Genomic DNA, 17,820 nt, shown 5'->3' with positions numbered 1-17,820 from the left:
AAAAATATTATCTCACATAGATGCCTGACTAAAATTCACTAGCTGCTTCCTAGAATTCAACATTTTGCTAGGCTCAAAACCACATATAGTCATTTTTAAATTTTCCTCATTATTTTAGAACTGGACTCAAACCTGTCTCAAAGCCTCACAGATTTCACTTTGAAATATCTTTTAACTTCAAGCTTTGTCTCAACTTTCACCACCAGAGGAGATTGTGTTCATCATCTTATTCTTAAAATATTCCCTGGTCTCCTAACTTCACCCTGATACAAGACTTTCTATTACAAGTGAGGTCCTCTTCTTGGAGATGCTTATTCAAGACTCTGAGAAATTCCAGAAGAGAGAAATCTATTGGATTTTATTTAATCAGCATTACTCAAACTTAGAAGTGTTAAGATCAATTACCAGTTACATTTCCTTGGGTAAGTTACTCAAATTCCTTTAAGCATCAGTTTCTATTTGTATAACATGGACTCTATACCTGCCTCAGAAGAATTTCGGAAGGATGAATGAAAGGTGATAATAAATGTAAAGTGCATAGTACAACGGCTAGCACAGAAACAGAATAAGCACCATATACATCACTGTTACCAGTATTACTGATCCTTCATTCTTGACCATAAAAATGTTTTTCCTGGCAAAGATTAACATCCCCTGGATTTGCGAGTATTACATAAAAGAAGTTTTAAAAAATATTATTTTATAAACCTTCAAATCTAAAGATCTGCATAGTAGATTACTTAGTAAGTGTCATAATTCTCTTCCTCTCCTAACAATAGGTGTTCCTACAAGCACTCTAAGAATCTGTGTGGAGTTTTAGCACAGAAGAGAACAAAGGGTAGAGGTGCCTCTTTTTTTTTTTTTCCATAACCTTCCAGAGAAATTAAAAGGGCTCTTTTGGAAAATATTAGGAAGAATCAGTAGTCTACAGGATACTCTTTGGCCAGACATCCAAAACTCTCCATTATCTGGTCCCACATGGCTTATCTAACATTAATTTCCTCTAAACTACAACACAGATATTCCACTTCTGTCAAGATAATCTCTTTACTATTTAACAATTATGATGTCTTTCTCCTCAAATCCATATTGCTTCATCTGCCTAAAATAAGCTTTTTTCTTTTTTCTCCTCTAATCAGGCAATTCCTGTACAATCTTCAAGGTCCAGTTCAAGTCTTCACCTATTTTACAAGACCAAATGTCACTCTAGCCTACATTTCTTTCACACTCCTCCAAACTTTTATACTACATTGTTTATATTGTAGTTTTGGTATATAAATACAGTTTTATGTTTTTATTAGTTATTTTAAGTATTTAGGATCTCTCATAAACTAGCTTGACAGAGCAAGGGCTACATTCTAATATATTTTACAATTCACTAAGAAGGCATTTAATAAATTTATGATTGAATGAATAATGAACAAATTATGTGCTAATTTTGCCAATTTTTCATGATGGAAGTAGAATTCTTTGAGCTAAGTGAGATTTTTGGTATCTTAATTTAATTTTTACATACAAAATAATTATTTAAATGCCTATAACCACTTCTTTTTAATGTAGATTTTCTTAAAAATGCATTTGAGCCAAAGAGAAAAAAATGCTGAAAAACTGTAATAGACAAAGGAAGTTAACAAATGCCAACTATCTTACTGATTTGTTGTTTCTACCATGTTTTGGGGTTCATTTATTGACTCATTAGGTATAAACAACCATACTTAGAGGGGGATTTGAGGGACTTACAGCAACAGGAAATGTTTCAATAATCCCGTGAGGAAAAAAAAGTAAAAAGTACAAAATTCAAAACATAAAAGGTGGAAATGAAAATATGTACACCAAAAAATCTGGGCTAAGACGTGCCCCAGGAATGAGTTCAGAGCTTCTAGGTAAACAAAGTCTAAATTATTTGAAGATCACTGAAGGTCTCTGCTATTTTCATTTCCTGAAAATAAGAAATATAATGTTCTATGTTGCAATTAATATGTTTAATTTTGGCTTACTGGCTCTTGCTGCATATCTGTTTCTTAGTATACTGACTTGTGAAATGAGCACAATGGTGTTATGTACCTTATCATAATCTTCTGATATTAAGGCTATAGAACAGAGGCTACATACTTTGATTATTCAATAAATATTATTATTATTGTCATTTTGAATATATAAAATATTGGAGTCCCTCTCTATTAGCAAATATATATTTGATTTAAATAAAACAAACAAACCAAAAAACACATTTGAGAATAAAGAAGTGAATAGTTCACATCTAATATCTAAATTGGATGTAAGGCTGTCATGCTAGATATCATCATGCTTCCATATGAAAGACTTGTGAGACCAGTATGTACTGCTTTCCTAAGAACTTATATTTGGTTGAGATTTCATTAAGTCAATAAGGTTTCATTTGGGGAGAATATTCTGGTTCATGTAATTTATTCAGAAACCAACTGTATCTAGATCACATAATTCAGAAAATAGTATTTTATAAAAGTCATAATAATATATGGTGTAAATTCTAACTTTTAAAGCAAGTTTTATTCATTTAGAACTAACTCTGACTTCCTATTTTAAGTCCAAGTTACATATTAATTATACTTTTTGTAGTAAGCAAAATCTTAAATTATCAACCATAAAAAACAATAGATATGTAGTAACAAAAATTAAGAAAATATAATTTCAGATCCAACATTCATTTCTATGCAGAAATTACATTTTCCAGTTCCAGAAATTTTTAAAACTCAAATTTTATTCTTTGCACAATCTTAACTAGAAGAAAATGTTTAAAAATATTTTAAAGAAGTTATTTTAAAAATTAACTTCAGAATTGAAGTCCAAAGGGAATGTAAATGTTATGCCATTAGTTAAGGGAAAGACTACCATTTTAAAAGAAATATTATTATTATTCTATGTACTCAAATATAAAAAAATATATAAACATTATATGAAATACATTTTTATCTATTCTAGTGTAAAATAATTTATTTTAGAAATAATTATTTTATACTGGATTACCAGCATAATTTCTTCAGAGATAAAAGCATGGTAATTTAAATTTATATACTTCACTTACTATTTAGACAATGATCCAACAAAAAGTATTACATTGTAAAACAGGATACCTAGAAAGTTAGAGAATCCGAAATTTAGAGTATAAATAACTCTGTTGATCTACAGTATGATAAATCTCTCTTCCAGATTTTTTGAGTAAATTTTTCAAATTTTACATTTATAAGAAACTGTTTAAGTATTAAATATATTACCCTACTAGATGTAGTGTACTTCTTAATAAATCTTTTAAAATGATACTCTATTTCACATTTATTACATGAAAGTATTAAATAATCAACAATAATTTCAATGCCATGAATGTCTACAAAGCTTACAAATGAATGCAAATACACAAAAGTAAATCAATCACCATTATTTTTTACCACTTATCTTGAATTTAAATAATATTATCTGAACAAGGCAAATAAAAATAGAAATGAACCCAACATTTTAAAATTCTGGCTTTCATAAATCTTTACTGAGACTGGATATACGACAACCTATAAATCTCATATCACCATAGAGAAAATTAAAGTTTCAACAATGACTCATAGACTATTATTTGATGGTACTAGATATTTAGTATTACAAAAATAATAAAAATTCATTCATATCATTGTCCTGAATATATTGCCAGTGATATAGTACTCAAAGTATATTTTATGTTTTACTTTTTTAAAAAAAATCAAGATATTCACTGCCTTCCCTAAATGTTTGAACTTACAGAAATTACAAAATAAAGGCGAGAAGTAATAGGCTGGATTAAAGCAGAAAATCAATAAACCTTCAATGGCACTTCAGTGCCAATTCTGTAAATTCTTAGACCCAGGTGATTGTAACCTAGAGGTCTTTAAACTCATATTTTTAGAATTTGGATAAAATCATGGCACCACTTTCAAGGCATCAGTTTTTAAATTATCCTTTGCATTCACCTAGTACAGATAAAATAAACATTTCAAAACTATAAATGGCTGTGAAGAATAAAAATATCTACCTGTGTTTAGAATTTTAAAATATTTACATTCTGCCATGTATAAACTAAAAGATACTTCCTTGAAAAGTTATAAAGGGTTACAAATTAAACTATTTTGACACTGACAAAGAGTATAAAATGAACGATTTTATATGGAATAACAACTACCTACTCATGATTTAAACATGGAGGAACTTTTTAAAATGGTAACTAAAAGAAAATTGAGTCTTGGCCCATAATTTGAAAATATATTACCTAATTATTAATTGCTATGTTTGTATTTAATTAGACAGCCTTATATTTATCAATATATTGGTAAAATTATAATAGATTCATAACACTGCCTAGTATAAAATATTTTTTCAATTCAGAAACATGAAATTAATAAGATTTTGAGCTACATTTCAAATTTATTACAATGAACATATTCTGTGAACTAATGAATAATACATTTCTTTTGAAGTCTATCAATATGATCACAAATTAAGCAGCTAATTATAAAAGGGCAAATGCAGAAACATTATAAACATAAAGTGTCAAATAATTTTGAGGATTTAAACGAGGTTGAGGGGAAGAATTCACCTTATTTAACATTAAAGAATGTCATTTTTTTCCTACATCATGTCAGCCATTATTCAATCTTAAGAACTCACATTGTCTTTTATCACGTAAAATTTTTGTTACAGAAAATCCCACACATTAAAAATAAACATTGGCCCTTTATGACATATATATAAATACTACACAAGTTATACAGAACATAATAGCTGATTTGTAACAAAGAACTGTTTGCTAGGTACAAAAGTTTACTTATACATATTTGTTGATAAAAAATGTTGAACATGACAAATTAACAAAACAGGAGTTTATATGCATAATAACTATACTAAAGGCTAAAAATATTATTAAGAATATGGTATTAGGAATTTTGAGAATATAGTTTCAATGTTTATACTTTATTTAAAAAGTGATTATTATTTTAAATAGATTAAATTTCTATAAATTAATCAAATTTGTGTCTATAATTTTTTAAAGGGCACCATAAAAGAAATGAGTCACATAATCGCTCCTCAGTGTAACACTAATAAATGAGTAATTCAATTATCTGATCAATCTAAAGAAGAGACTCTGACAGTCTTTAAATAAATAAAAGACAACTGTGTTATGTTTTAAGTATTACTTAGAAAAAAACTTTATATGCTAAAACTTTAAGGCTTCTTTTATAAGGAATTCATACTACACTGTGGATGTTAGTCTTTGATTTCCCAACTAAACACTCACTTGTTTGATGCGATCTGGGTTAACGGTGGTCTGGGGTTGTAGAATGCTGACTGGTTCTGTCTTGGCCACATTTTGGGGCATTTCTCGAATTTTTTCTGCAATGAATCCATGAACTGCATTCAGTGCTTCAACTGTTCCCTGGATCAAGCACACTCGTTCAGTAGTACCTGTGGATAAAAGATTAATTTTCAGAAAACTTCCCTTCTTACTTTGTATGTTCTTCAAAAATGCTGTATAGAGGTTCCTTAAAAAACTAAAAGTAGAACTACCATATGACCCAGCAACCCCACTACTGTGCATATACCCTGAGAAAACCATAATTCAAAAAGAGTCATGTACCACAATGTTCAGTGCGGCACTATTTACAATAGCCAGGACATGGAAACGGAAACAACCTAAACGTCCATCAACAGATGAATGGATAAAGAAGATGTGGCATATATATACACAATGGAATATTACTCAGTCATTAAAAGGAACAAAATTGAATTATTTGTAGTGAGGTGGATGGACCTAGAGTCTGTCATACAGAGTGCAGTAAGTCTGAAAGAGGAAAACAAATACCGTATGCTAACGCATATATATGGAATCTAAAAAAATGGTACTGATTAACCTAATGGCAGGGCAGGACTAAAGACGGAGACATAGAGAATGGACTTGAGGACACGAGTGGTGGGGGAAGGGGAAGCTGGGACAAAGTGAGAGAGTGGCATGGACATATATACACTATCAAATGTAAAACAGATAGCTAGTGGGAAGCAGCTGCATAGCATAGAGAGGTCAGCTCGGTGCTTGCGAAGACCTAGTGGGGTGGGATAGGGAGGGTGGGAGGGAGGCTTAAGAGGGAGGGGATATATGTATATATATGGCTGATTGACTTTGTGAATGGCTGATTCTGTTCTGTACAACAGAAACTAACACAGCACTGTGAAGCAATTATACTCCAATAAAGATGTGTACCTAATTAAAAAAAAAAAGGATGATATACTAATGCCAATAAAATAATGTAAAATGTAGAACTCTAAATCCCCAAAAGATCAGCAGAGCCAGAAATCCTGAGAAGTTCTGAGTATATTATTCATTCACTGATATAACCAATACTTACTGAGCACGTATAAAAGAACTTTGGGTTAGAAACTGGTAACACAGATGTGAAGATCTATGCACCTAACTTTCAAAGCACATACTCTTACGGGCAAAAAACAGACACATCAAGCCAGAGAATTACAAGATACTATGATATGAAAAATAATGGAGGTGTCTACGTGGGCAGCACATACGGTTGGTCTACAATAAAAACATCATTTAAATCAGTGGGGAGAAGGAGTCTTGCAAAGTTTACATAGTAGGTAAATTTCTGAATTTTTTACCACCCTTTATTCACTTACCCTGTTCTTCTTTTAATCACAGCAACAATGCTATTTGACATTTTGTATTTGTTTATTTTTTTACTTTTCTACTAGAATGCAAGCTCTAGGAGGACAGTTAATTAGTCTGTTTTGTTTTGTGCTATAGTCTCCCCAAAGCCTAGAGCAGTCCCTGGCACATGACAGGTCCATGACAAATATTTATTGGAAAATGAATCAACCCTGCTTTTACTGATTATGTAATTTTAAAAAGATATAATATCATAATTAAAAACATTTTAAACTATTTTTAATTTGAAATTGATGAATAATTCATAAAGATACTATTAATATTATTTGCTTCATATCTGGTGAACAAAATGTAGACACATGATGTGAGACAAGACTAAAATGAAATTGGTTGGGTCTGATACACAGGTCCTTTAACCCATTTCATACTTTACAGATATACCTGAAGGCAATAAAAACAAATGATTAGCTTTTCAGAATATTTTGAGCCTCCCTGCAGCATCCTGATATTAAACTGTAATCTTCTGCTGAGCAGCCCAACACAACAAGCATATAAACTTCTCAGACATAACTATTCTTTTACTAAACAGTTATCAAAAAGTCAAAAGAATGGTATTTTTAAATTTATAAAATATTTGTTTTTGAACTAATATGAAAACTTCCAAGTACTTAGCATGTATCCTCTTCATACCACAGTTTCAAAATTCTAAGCCACTCTATAAAATATTTTTAAAGTACATTTTGAAGGACAAAAGTGTGAAACTACACATTAAAAAAACTGCATGGAGTTTACACTGCTTTAAGGATTAACTGCCACATAAACCATTTTCCTAGCAGTTTTAAATGTTTAAAAGAATAGTAAAAGATTATCATTCTTACCTTTAGAAAATTAGATCACAAGAATTAGAAGCAGAAATAAAATATTATATGAATAATATTATATGAATCCACCTAAATTAAACTTTCCTGTTTTAAACAATGAAGATGCAAATTTATGAAAAGCTACCATTTCCTAATTTGTACAAAATATTTCAATAGAGAGCAATATCTTTCAATTTTAAGGATGGAGACAATCTGAAAAACATACCGTGAGTGTGAAAGCTTAATATTTCCTGTTTCTCCTAATCAGCTTTTCTCATCCTTGAATATCTTTATGTATCTATTCCTGGATAAAACGATCTAGTTTATTAGGGATACTCTAGGGAGTCTTTACAAGGTTGTATTAATTGTCCAATAACTGACTAGAAAGGATGAGAACTGATCAATGTAGCTCATGCAAAGTGTTCTCATGGAAGTCAGCAGACAATACAAAACACAGATCAGATTACATTCCTGCTTTTGGAGGCAACTACGGAGTGCTCTTTTGGGGACGCCAAGACAGAAAAGGAAATCAGTCAAACCTCAACAGAGATTTGTAAAAAATAAAACATGGTACTAAGTAACTAAAGGGACTATATAATCCATATTGCTTTTAAAATTCAAATTTAACAGAATACATACTGTGTCAGACAACACAATAACCCCAATACTCTTCAGACTGTATGACTAACAAGTAGTAAATGGAAATCACTGAGCCATAAAGAAATATGATTGTCTAAAACTAAATTTCACATAGCATGTATGAGACAATTTGGAGATAGTTTACAGGTCCAAGGTTGCAATAAATATTCTTTCAAGATTAAACTATACCACTACCATTAGAACTACTACTACAAAAAAAAAAAAGGAAATTGTAATTCCACCAATGGGAACTGCTGCAATCCTCAGAAGAGATGCTGTCATATTCTTCTACTGACCTCTAAAGGACTTTTCACTTAGGTAACACAAAACTATAATTTTTAGGAGAAAGTCACAAAGAGGGAAGACTGTCAGGTATATGACCAAACTGTGTAACAAAAATTAGCCTATAAATCATAAAAGTTGCTGTTTTTTGTCATTTTACAGGCTTTTAGGGCCCATTAGTGTCTAAACTGAACTGCGAGTTATTTATCATTTTGTTTAACAGCAGCATTTACTTCTCTTTGCAACAGACTAGCACCAAAAGCTGAAAAATTACATAAAAGTATATGCTTATATTTTTTATAATGTAAAGATACAGGTGTATAAGACACCATTAATTTTAAGGGAGAAATTAGAAAAAATTTAAAAATCCCTAACAAGTAGGGTCAAATATAGGCAGTGAAATTCAAAATAGCTTTAAGTTCCTACTTCACATGCAATATCATCAACTGAATATGCATGTTTCTAAAATTAGGTACAATTATAAGATTCCAAAGTAAAATTCTGATATACATTTAATAAAATAAATCCACTCTGTGCTACTATAACCTTGGACAAGTCGTTTAAACTGTTCCTCCTCCTACCTAAGGCATTCTATCACCTGTGCAGTGGACCCCATCCCCTCTTAACTACCAAGTCCAGTGTTTCTCCAGGTATCATAATTTTTCCTTTTCTATTAGATCATGCCCATCAGCAGAAAAACATGTTATAATTTCTTCAATTTTTAAAGATCCCTCCTTTATGACAGAAATAGAAAATTATCCTTCGGTAAAGCAAATGAAATAACTGATTTAGGCAAAGGTCATAAAATCATAAGATGAAAGGTTAATGGACAAATTTCAGTGGAAACATCTGGCAGTCACCAACTGACTTCACTGATCAACATTAGCATAACTAAGAGTGTGAAAATCAAACATACGCCTCTTGTCGTGATGCAATATGAAGCAGAGGCCACCAACTATAAAGTATGTATCCCAAAATAGCTGAACCTAAATCTAATCAAACATTTAGCACTATGTAACAGCTTACAAATAATATTGAAAAGGGAGAAATAAATTAGATGACCCATGAAGAAGAAAAGATACAAATCAAGAATGTAAGACAGGCTACAGGACAATTAATCTAGTTTCATCAATATAGGAAAGACTGTTCTCTAGACTTAAAGAGTCTTAAAAGATACAACGATCAAATGTGAATCAGAATTTGGATCTAAATTCAAACAACTTTTATTTTAAACATAATTGTGGCAATCTCATAAAAACTGGGTATTAAATAGTATCAAAGAATTACTGTTAATTTTAATAGGTGTGATTATGGCATCAGGTTGTGTAAGAAAGTGCCTTTTCTCTCTTTTTTAGATGCATATTGAAGTATATACGGCTAAAATGACTGGGATTTGCTTCAAAATATTTTTGCAACAACAAAAATGAGTAAATGAAATACGTATGCCAAAATCTTGATATTATTAACAAACATGAAAGAGGTTCTTTCTTCTATGTATGTTTGAAATTTTTATAATAAAAGAAAAACACTTTAAAGCCCTCCCTGACCTCATACCCGTCTTCTGGTTACAGCTCAATTTCCTTATCCCTCAAAATTCCTTGAACAATTTATATAGATATATCTCTTCTTTCTACTTCTTCACTACCCATTCCTTTTTTTCTTGACTCTACTCCAATATGGCTTTTGTGCCACCACTCAACTAAAACCACTTATCACAGCCATCCATACCTTGGTAAATCCAATCTTCATGTCTTTACATTGTCTGACCCATCAGCAGCATTTGACATAGTTGACCAGTCTGTTCTAAAAACACTTCATTTGGATTTCAGGATACCATATGGCCCTCATTTAATTCAATTCATTCATTCATTTGACAAAAATCTATTGATTCCCCACTAAATGTTAAGTATTGTACTAGATACAGCAATGACCAAACAGACAAACCTGCTTTCATGGAGTTCTTACTCTAGTTCATGCAGACAGATACTATACATAAAACAAATAAAAAATGTATAGAGAGAGTATGAAATGAAATTAGTACTACAGAAAAAGTTTGAGGACAATACCAGGATAAGGAAAGACAAAAATAAAGTATAAAAGAGACCTTGTCTGTCATGTTCACTACTGTAATCTCAGTGTCTGGAATAGTGCCTGGCACACTGTATACACTCAAGAAGTATTCTTTGAATAATGCATAACTCCCTGAGTCTAATTTTCTTACCTGTGAATTGAAAACATACGATTGACTTTAAGACCTTTTTACCTATAAAATGTCTATAAAACCAGTAAGCCTCTTTGGGTTTACAAGATGAGTCAATGTATGTACAGATGAGATATATTTTGGGAAATGATTTAAAAAACTATAATAAGTTAAAAATTATAATGTCAATAAAAAGGATACTTGATTTTAAAAAAGATTTGAGAAAGGTAATAGGAAAAATAATGAATAGCTCAGTAGTTTTTTTCTTCCTAGAATAGAAAAGTAAACTCTAAAAATGTAATCTACCTAAAAGAATAAAGTTAGGGGAAAAAAAAAGAATGCTTTTTGCTGTATAAAATACAGTCTAGGGTTTCTCTGGTGGCGCAGTGGTTGAGAGTCCGCCTGCCGATGCAGGGGACACGGGTTCGTGCCCCGGTCCGGGAAGATCCCACAAGCCTCGGAGCGGCTGGGCCAGTGAGCCATGGCCGCTGAGGCTGCGCGTCCTGAGCCTGTGCTCTGCAACGGGAGAGGCCACAACAGTGAGAGGCCCGCGTACTGCAAAAAAAAAAAATACAGTCTAAAACTTTTTAGATACCTGAGACCTATTTCAACCAGAATGAGTCTGGTTTAGAATAATGGGTATATACTAACAATCTGATCCACTTATTTCCAATGGTCAACTATAATGAAAATTAGCAAACATTTTGTTTGGATGTAAGAAAATGCATCAGTTTATACTCCTACTGAGAATATAACTCAGTATCTTATGATAAGATATTTCTTTAGGAAATATTAGTGTCAAGTCTAGAGTAAGAAATTTGGTTGAATGAATATCAGTGAAACATTGAAAATGAAAAATACCAAAAATCTAGCCGAATATTAATAATTCTATGACAACCTATAGGCAATGTTGTTTGGCCTCAAAAAGAACTAAGAAAATGGAAATGCCAAGTAACTCTGCAATAGGCAAAAACTGAAGTTTAAAACAAAACATGATATATAATTTTTAGAGTAAGATAGCAGCTACTTATAGCACTGAGAAATTACTAGATCTGGATAGCTAATATTCTGAATTGATAGGGTTTATTTTTTTCAACATAACATTTAGCTTCTACCGTTTTTAAGAAATATCTCCCAATTTGCTACATATTTTCAAATACATTTAACATTTCCATAATACTTGGGAAAAGCTATATAGTTCCGGACAGTAATAAAGTGGCAAACTCAAGATTTCTTTGGCTATGTATGTCTATTTATCCTTATAGAAATGGTGCTCTGTGATTGGTATTTGTTCTTTTAGTTTTCATATTCTTTTCCTTACTGCCACTTATCCCTGCTGTTTGTTGGTACATCTGATTCCAGCAGGCTCCTCTCTTTACTTCTACTTTGCTGCTTCTAGTCCTCAATGGCTGGATAACCAGCTAAGCAAGGTTGTTGAAACTATATAAACTAGCAATAGACAGATATTTGGTGACAACCATAGGGGATGGTTGACCTCTGTGAAATCTATTCTGGCTTTGTTCCCCTTTATTTCTGAATCTGAGGCCAGTATCAATAGGCAAAATGTTCCTTTAATGCCTCCTTAAGGTTTAAAAGTGCATGTAGGTTTTATTTTTAAAACTAAAATAAAGAGTATAATTTTTTAATGAATAAAGCGATTTACAGTAATTCTTTATTCTCAATCTATAATCATGGTAATCTAATTATGTGAATGTCTTTGTGGTTTAAAAAAAGCAAAAACATTAGCTCATTAACTGTCCTTTAGTTTAACTATTAAGAGTAAAGTATAGAGTATCAATCATTAGTAATAATATTTATTACAAATTTCAGGTTAGAACAAAATATAAATTATTTAAAAAGAGAATAAAAGTATATATAATATATAATTTATAATACATATATTTAATATTTTATTAATATAATTATGTATTATACAATGTATTATATGGTATCTCACATTTAATGTTCACAATTACCAAGGCAGATAATATTTTCTTCAACTTACAGGTAAAGAAGTGAAGGCAGCTGAGCCAAGGAAACGTAACTAACAAATGCAGAGAGAAGATTTTGTCAAATACCATATTTTTTCCATTACAACACATACCTTCTGAAAATGTAATGTTAGGCTAGCTACCAAATTACATCCTTTTAAGAAAGTCACATATGTTTCAGCCTGATGATGGAAAAATAATTTTCACCCAAGCTTGATAATTTTTTTAAATGCATTGAGTCATACTATTAATATCACTTCACAGATTTATCTCAAATCTGGCATAAAATGAAAGAAAAGACTGACCCTTCTTACAGAGAAGAGACCACCATAGGAGGTGGTTAATAATTGTGTGGGCTATTAGCAAAGTTTTTAGAACAAATTTTCAGATCAACAAAAGCACTTAGAAAAACTGCCATAAAAAGTAAGTTCAATTTGTAATTGCAGCTTTTATAACATTGTACAGTTTTGCACATTTGATAAAGCTTCCCCCTACTCTACAATTACTAAGGGAAAAATATACTATTTCAAGAAGAGGGTTTTTTTAGAAAAGGAAATCATAGGAATTGACATCTCATAATACAAAGTAATAATTGCTTTTCTTCTTCTGGTGATTAACTCTCTACACAATCATGTCTCTACTTCTAAACTGTAAAAATCTGTAGGGGGCCATCATAACATGTTTTAGTCCCAAATCAATAGAGTGAAGCTTGAGTATCTGTTTATAGAACATGCTTTAACATTAAAATAGACTCAATTAAGCCAAAGGATGAAAGTATACTTTTCAGAAAACTCTAAAAGTACTCATATTCTTCAAAGAAGTTAAGATGAAACAATGAATGACAGAATAGATGTCCAGCTTCTCACTCACTCAGTCTCTGTCCTATGCATGCAAATGGCATACTCATTTACTTTTAAGTAGCAATTCCCACAGAGTAACATCAGGAGTTTAGGAGACTCGAAGTTCTCAAGAACTGTGAGGTTTGAAAGCAGACATATCTGAAAATTCTAAATAATTGTAATTCATTTCCAGTTAACTTCTGAGGTCATGCAAAAGATCCTACTAATAGTTACGATGATGACTAGTTGTTCGTTCATCTTTAGCACAGGTTTATGCTACGTTCAGAATTATAGTAATCCTGGGATGGAGGACAAGATGGCAGAGTAGAAGGACCTTGAGCTCACCTCCTCTCACGAGCACACCAAAATCACAACTGCTGAACAACCATTGACAAAAAAGACTGGAACCTACTAAAAAAGATATTCTACATCCAAAGACATAAGAAGAAACCCAACAAGATGGTAGGAGGGGTGCACTCATGATATAATTAAATCCAATACCCCCCTGGGTGGGCAACCCACAAACTGGAGACCAATTATATCGCAGAAGTTCTCCCACATGAGCGACAGTTCTGAGCCCCATGTCAGGCTCCCGAGCCTGGGGGTCTGGCATCAGGAGAAGTCCCCAGAGCATTTGGCTTTAAAGACCAGTGGGGCTTGAGTGCAGGAGCTCCACAGGACTGGGGAAACAGAGACTCCACTCTTGGAGGGCATACACAAGGTCTTGTGCACACTGGAACCCAGGGCAAAAGCAGTGATTTCATAGGATCCTGGGCCAGACCTACCTGCTAGTCTTGAAGGGTCCCTTAAGGAGGTGGGGGGAGTGGCTGTGGCTCACTGTGGGGACAATGACACTGGTGGTGGAGGTACTGGGGAATATTCATCAGCATGAGCTCTCCTGGAAGCCACCATTTTGGCACTAAGACCTGGCCCCACCCAGCAGCCTGTAGGCTCCAGTGCTGGGATGCCTCAGGCCAAACAACCAACAGGGAGGAGACACAGCCCCACCCAGCAGCAGACAGGCTGTCTAAAGACTTCCTGAACCCAGTCATCTCTAGACACACCCCTTGGCATTGCCCTGCCCACCAGAGGGTCAAGACCCAGCTTCACTCACCAGTGGGCAGGCACTGGCTCCTCCCACCAGGAGGTCTGCACAAGCCTCTAGACCAGCCTCACCCACCATGGCACAGACATCAGAGGCAAGAAAACTATAACCCAGCAGCCTGTGGAACTAAGTCCGAAAACACAGATCAGAACCTATCCTGGGACCAGCTGGTCCCTGGCCCTTGGGTGACAAGAGGGGAGCGTACTGCTGGGACACATAGGACATCCTTTACAGAGGGCCACTTCTCTAAGGTTGAGAAACATAACTAACCTTTCACATACATAAAAATACAAATAGAAATTTAGACAAAATGAGACAGCAAAAGAGTATGTTCCAGACGAAGAGGAACAGAACTAGCAATCCTAGTTTGGTCGACATTATTACTTTTGACTTCCATTATGGATTATAGGAATATAAAAACTGCCATGACTACATTTTATTTAAAATGTAATCACATTTTTATAAGTATATATAAAATAGACTTCCTGACTTTGCCTCCACTCCCAATCAGTGTCAACATTTTTGACACTAATTTGTACTCTTAAATTTCTGCTATAAGAAAAATGGCGCTTGGCATTTTTCTAGCTATTCCTTACAGACTGGTAGGAATTCACTTGCAGAATTTTGTGAACCACGCTTGGAAGCTGGGGACACAACTTGCAACAAACATGTGATCTCAGATCAAGCTCAGAAACTCAAAGTGTGACCAGTGGTGGCATGCAGAGCTAATCAAAGTCATTCAAAAGTCAGGAGCAAAACATACCACTAGACATGCAGCAGAGTAACCAGATCTGAAGAGTGCTGCTGCTATAAGCTGACAAGAAGAAGATGAGCCATCTCTGGTGATAGCCCCACTCCTACCATATGACGTAAGTTATTACCTTCAGAGCCAATAGAGATTAATGCATTAGCAAATCCAATATGAAAGCAAAGCCCACATTTGCATAGAGTTTGAATTATTCAAGTCAAAGAATGATAACAATTGTTATACAGTTGAGCATATGCACCATATCAAATGAACATAGAGGAAGCATGAAGATTTGTGACCCATTAAGTTGCTGGGAGAAGGAATATGGAAAGGTAAATTTGTAAAGTTTGGGAAAATGATAAAAATTTCAAGAGTACATGTAATCTTTTATTTTTAAAATTATTACGTTAAAGATATTTAAAATGTATTAATTGTGGCAGTTTTATATATGCTGAGTTAATATAAAATGACAAAATATTTTTAAATTGTAAATTATACATAACAAAAAATTTGCCATTTAAACCATTTTTAATCACAGAATTCAGTGGCATTTACTATATTCACAAGGTTGTACAAATATTACCACTATTTCCGAAATTATTTTATCACCCCAAACACAGAATCTGTAACCCTTAAGAAACAAATCACCATGTCTTCCCTATATCCCCTAGTAACTTCTAAACTTTCTGTTTCTATGAATTTGCCTATTCTAGATATTTCATATAAAGGGAATCATACAATATTTGTTCTTTTGTATCTGACATTTTATTTAGCATAATATTTTATTCATTCATGTTGAAGCATATACCAGAACTTCATTCCTTTCTGTGGCTGAATAATTTTCCACTGAGTATATATAAAACATTTTGTTTATCCATTTATCTATTTACGGACACTTGTTTTTACCTTTTGGCTGTTGTGAATAATGCTGCAATGAACATTAGTGTACAAGTATCTGCTTAGGTCCCTCTTTTTCAGTTCTTTTGGGCATATATCTAGTAGCAGAGTTGCTGGGTCATATGGTAATTCTATATGTAGCTTTTTGAGGAGCAGCTAAATTGTTTTCCACAGCAGCTGCACCATTTTACATTCCCACCATCAATGTACAAGAGTTCTAATTTCTCTACCTCCTCAATAACGCTTGTTATTATTATTTTTTAATAATAACCATTCTAATGAATGTGAGGTGGTATCTCATTGTAGTTTTGATTTGCATTTCTCTAATGACTAATGATGTTGGGTATCTTTTCATTGCTTATTGGCCATTTGTATATTTTCTGTGGAGAAATGTCTATCACACTCTTTGCCCATGGTTTCTTTTGGTTGTTTGTCTTTTTGTTGTTGAGTTTTAGGAGTTCTTTATATATTCTAGATATTAAAGCCTTATCATATAATTTGCAAATACCTTCAGATAGATGGGTTTATTTCTGGACTCTCAATCATACTCTATTAATCTATATGTCTATCTTTATGTAAGTACCACACTGTTTTGATTACTGTAGCTTTGTAGTAATTTTTGAAATCAAGAAATGTAAGTCCCCAAATTTGTTCTTTTTCAAGACTGCTTTGGCTATTCAGGGTCCCTTGCATTTCCATATGAATTTGAGGACTGGGTTTTCCATTTCTACAAAAAAGGCTGTTGGAATTTTAATAGGTATTTAATTGCATGTGTAGATTGCTTTGGGCAGTACTGGTATCTTAACAATACTAAGTCTTCTTACCCATGAACATGGGATGCTTTTCCAATTATTTATGTCTTCTTTAATCTTTCATCTCCTTAGTTAAATTTACTCCTAGGTATTCTTTTGTTTTAGATGCTATTGCAAATGAAATTGTTTTCTTAATTACCTTTTGGGATTGTTCCTTGTTGGTATATAGAAACACACTGAATTTTGTGTGTTGATCTTATACCCTACAATATTACTGAACTTGTTTATTAGTTCCAGTAGTTTTCTTATAGATTCTTTGGGGTTTTCTACATATGGGATTATGTCATCTACAAACAGAGATAAATTTTATTTCTTCCTTTCCAATTTGGATACTCTTTAAAAATTTTCCCTGTTCAATTATTCTGGCTAGAACTACTTGCACAGTGTTGCAGAGCAGTGGAGAAAGCAGTTGTTCTTGATTTTATTTGGGGGAAAGCTTTCAGTTTTTCATTTCTGAGTGTGATGTTAGATGTGGGTTCCATAAATGCCCTTTATCGCATTGGGAAAAAAATGGCAATATTTTGTCAGGAAAAAATATACAAATCTACCACGAATACATCTTGTCAGTCTATACTCTCCCTGTGCATTACAGTTTTCCTATGATCATGATGCTGAGAACAAGCAGCACAATATCTTATTTAAATAAATAGTTTCAGCATGCCACAATATATTTAGAGAGAAATGTGACTTTGGGGATCAAGGTGAGGCTCAGAAGTTCTTCAGAGTTCTCCAGCTCACTTGCCAAAAGTTATTTTTGTATCCTCTGATGTGAAC

General features: G+C 32.9%; 1 protein-coding gene across 8 annotated transcripts in view; it reads right to left on the bottom strand.

Moving 5' to 3' along the window:
* The window catches only part of NOVA1 (NOVA alternative splicing regulator 1), a 142,098-nt gene that overhangs the window by 28,206 nt on the left and 96,072 nt on the right, over positions 1–17,820 (bottom strand). For all 8 annotated transcript variants that reach the window (XM_067738867.1, XM_067738858.1, XM_067738918.1 and 5 more), the window contains one exon: positions 5,297–5,463. In XM_067738867.1, coding sequence (XP_067594968.1) covers positions 5,297–5,463 — 167 coding nt within the window. The remainder of the gene's footprint in view (positions 1–5,296; positions 5,464–17,820) is intronic.

Source organism: Pseudorca crassidens, chromosome 1 (genome assembly GCF_039906515.1).
Source record: "Pseudorca crassidens isolate mPseCra1 chromosome 1, mPseCra1.hap1, whole genome shotgun sequence".
Lineage (NCBI taxonomy): Eukaryota > Metazoa > Chordata > Mammalia > Artiodactyla > Delphinidae > Pseudorca > Pseudorca crassidens.
The sequence above is the reverse complement of the archived record's forward strand: the minus strand, read 5'-3'. Positions and strand labels throughout refer to the sequence as shown.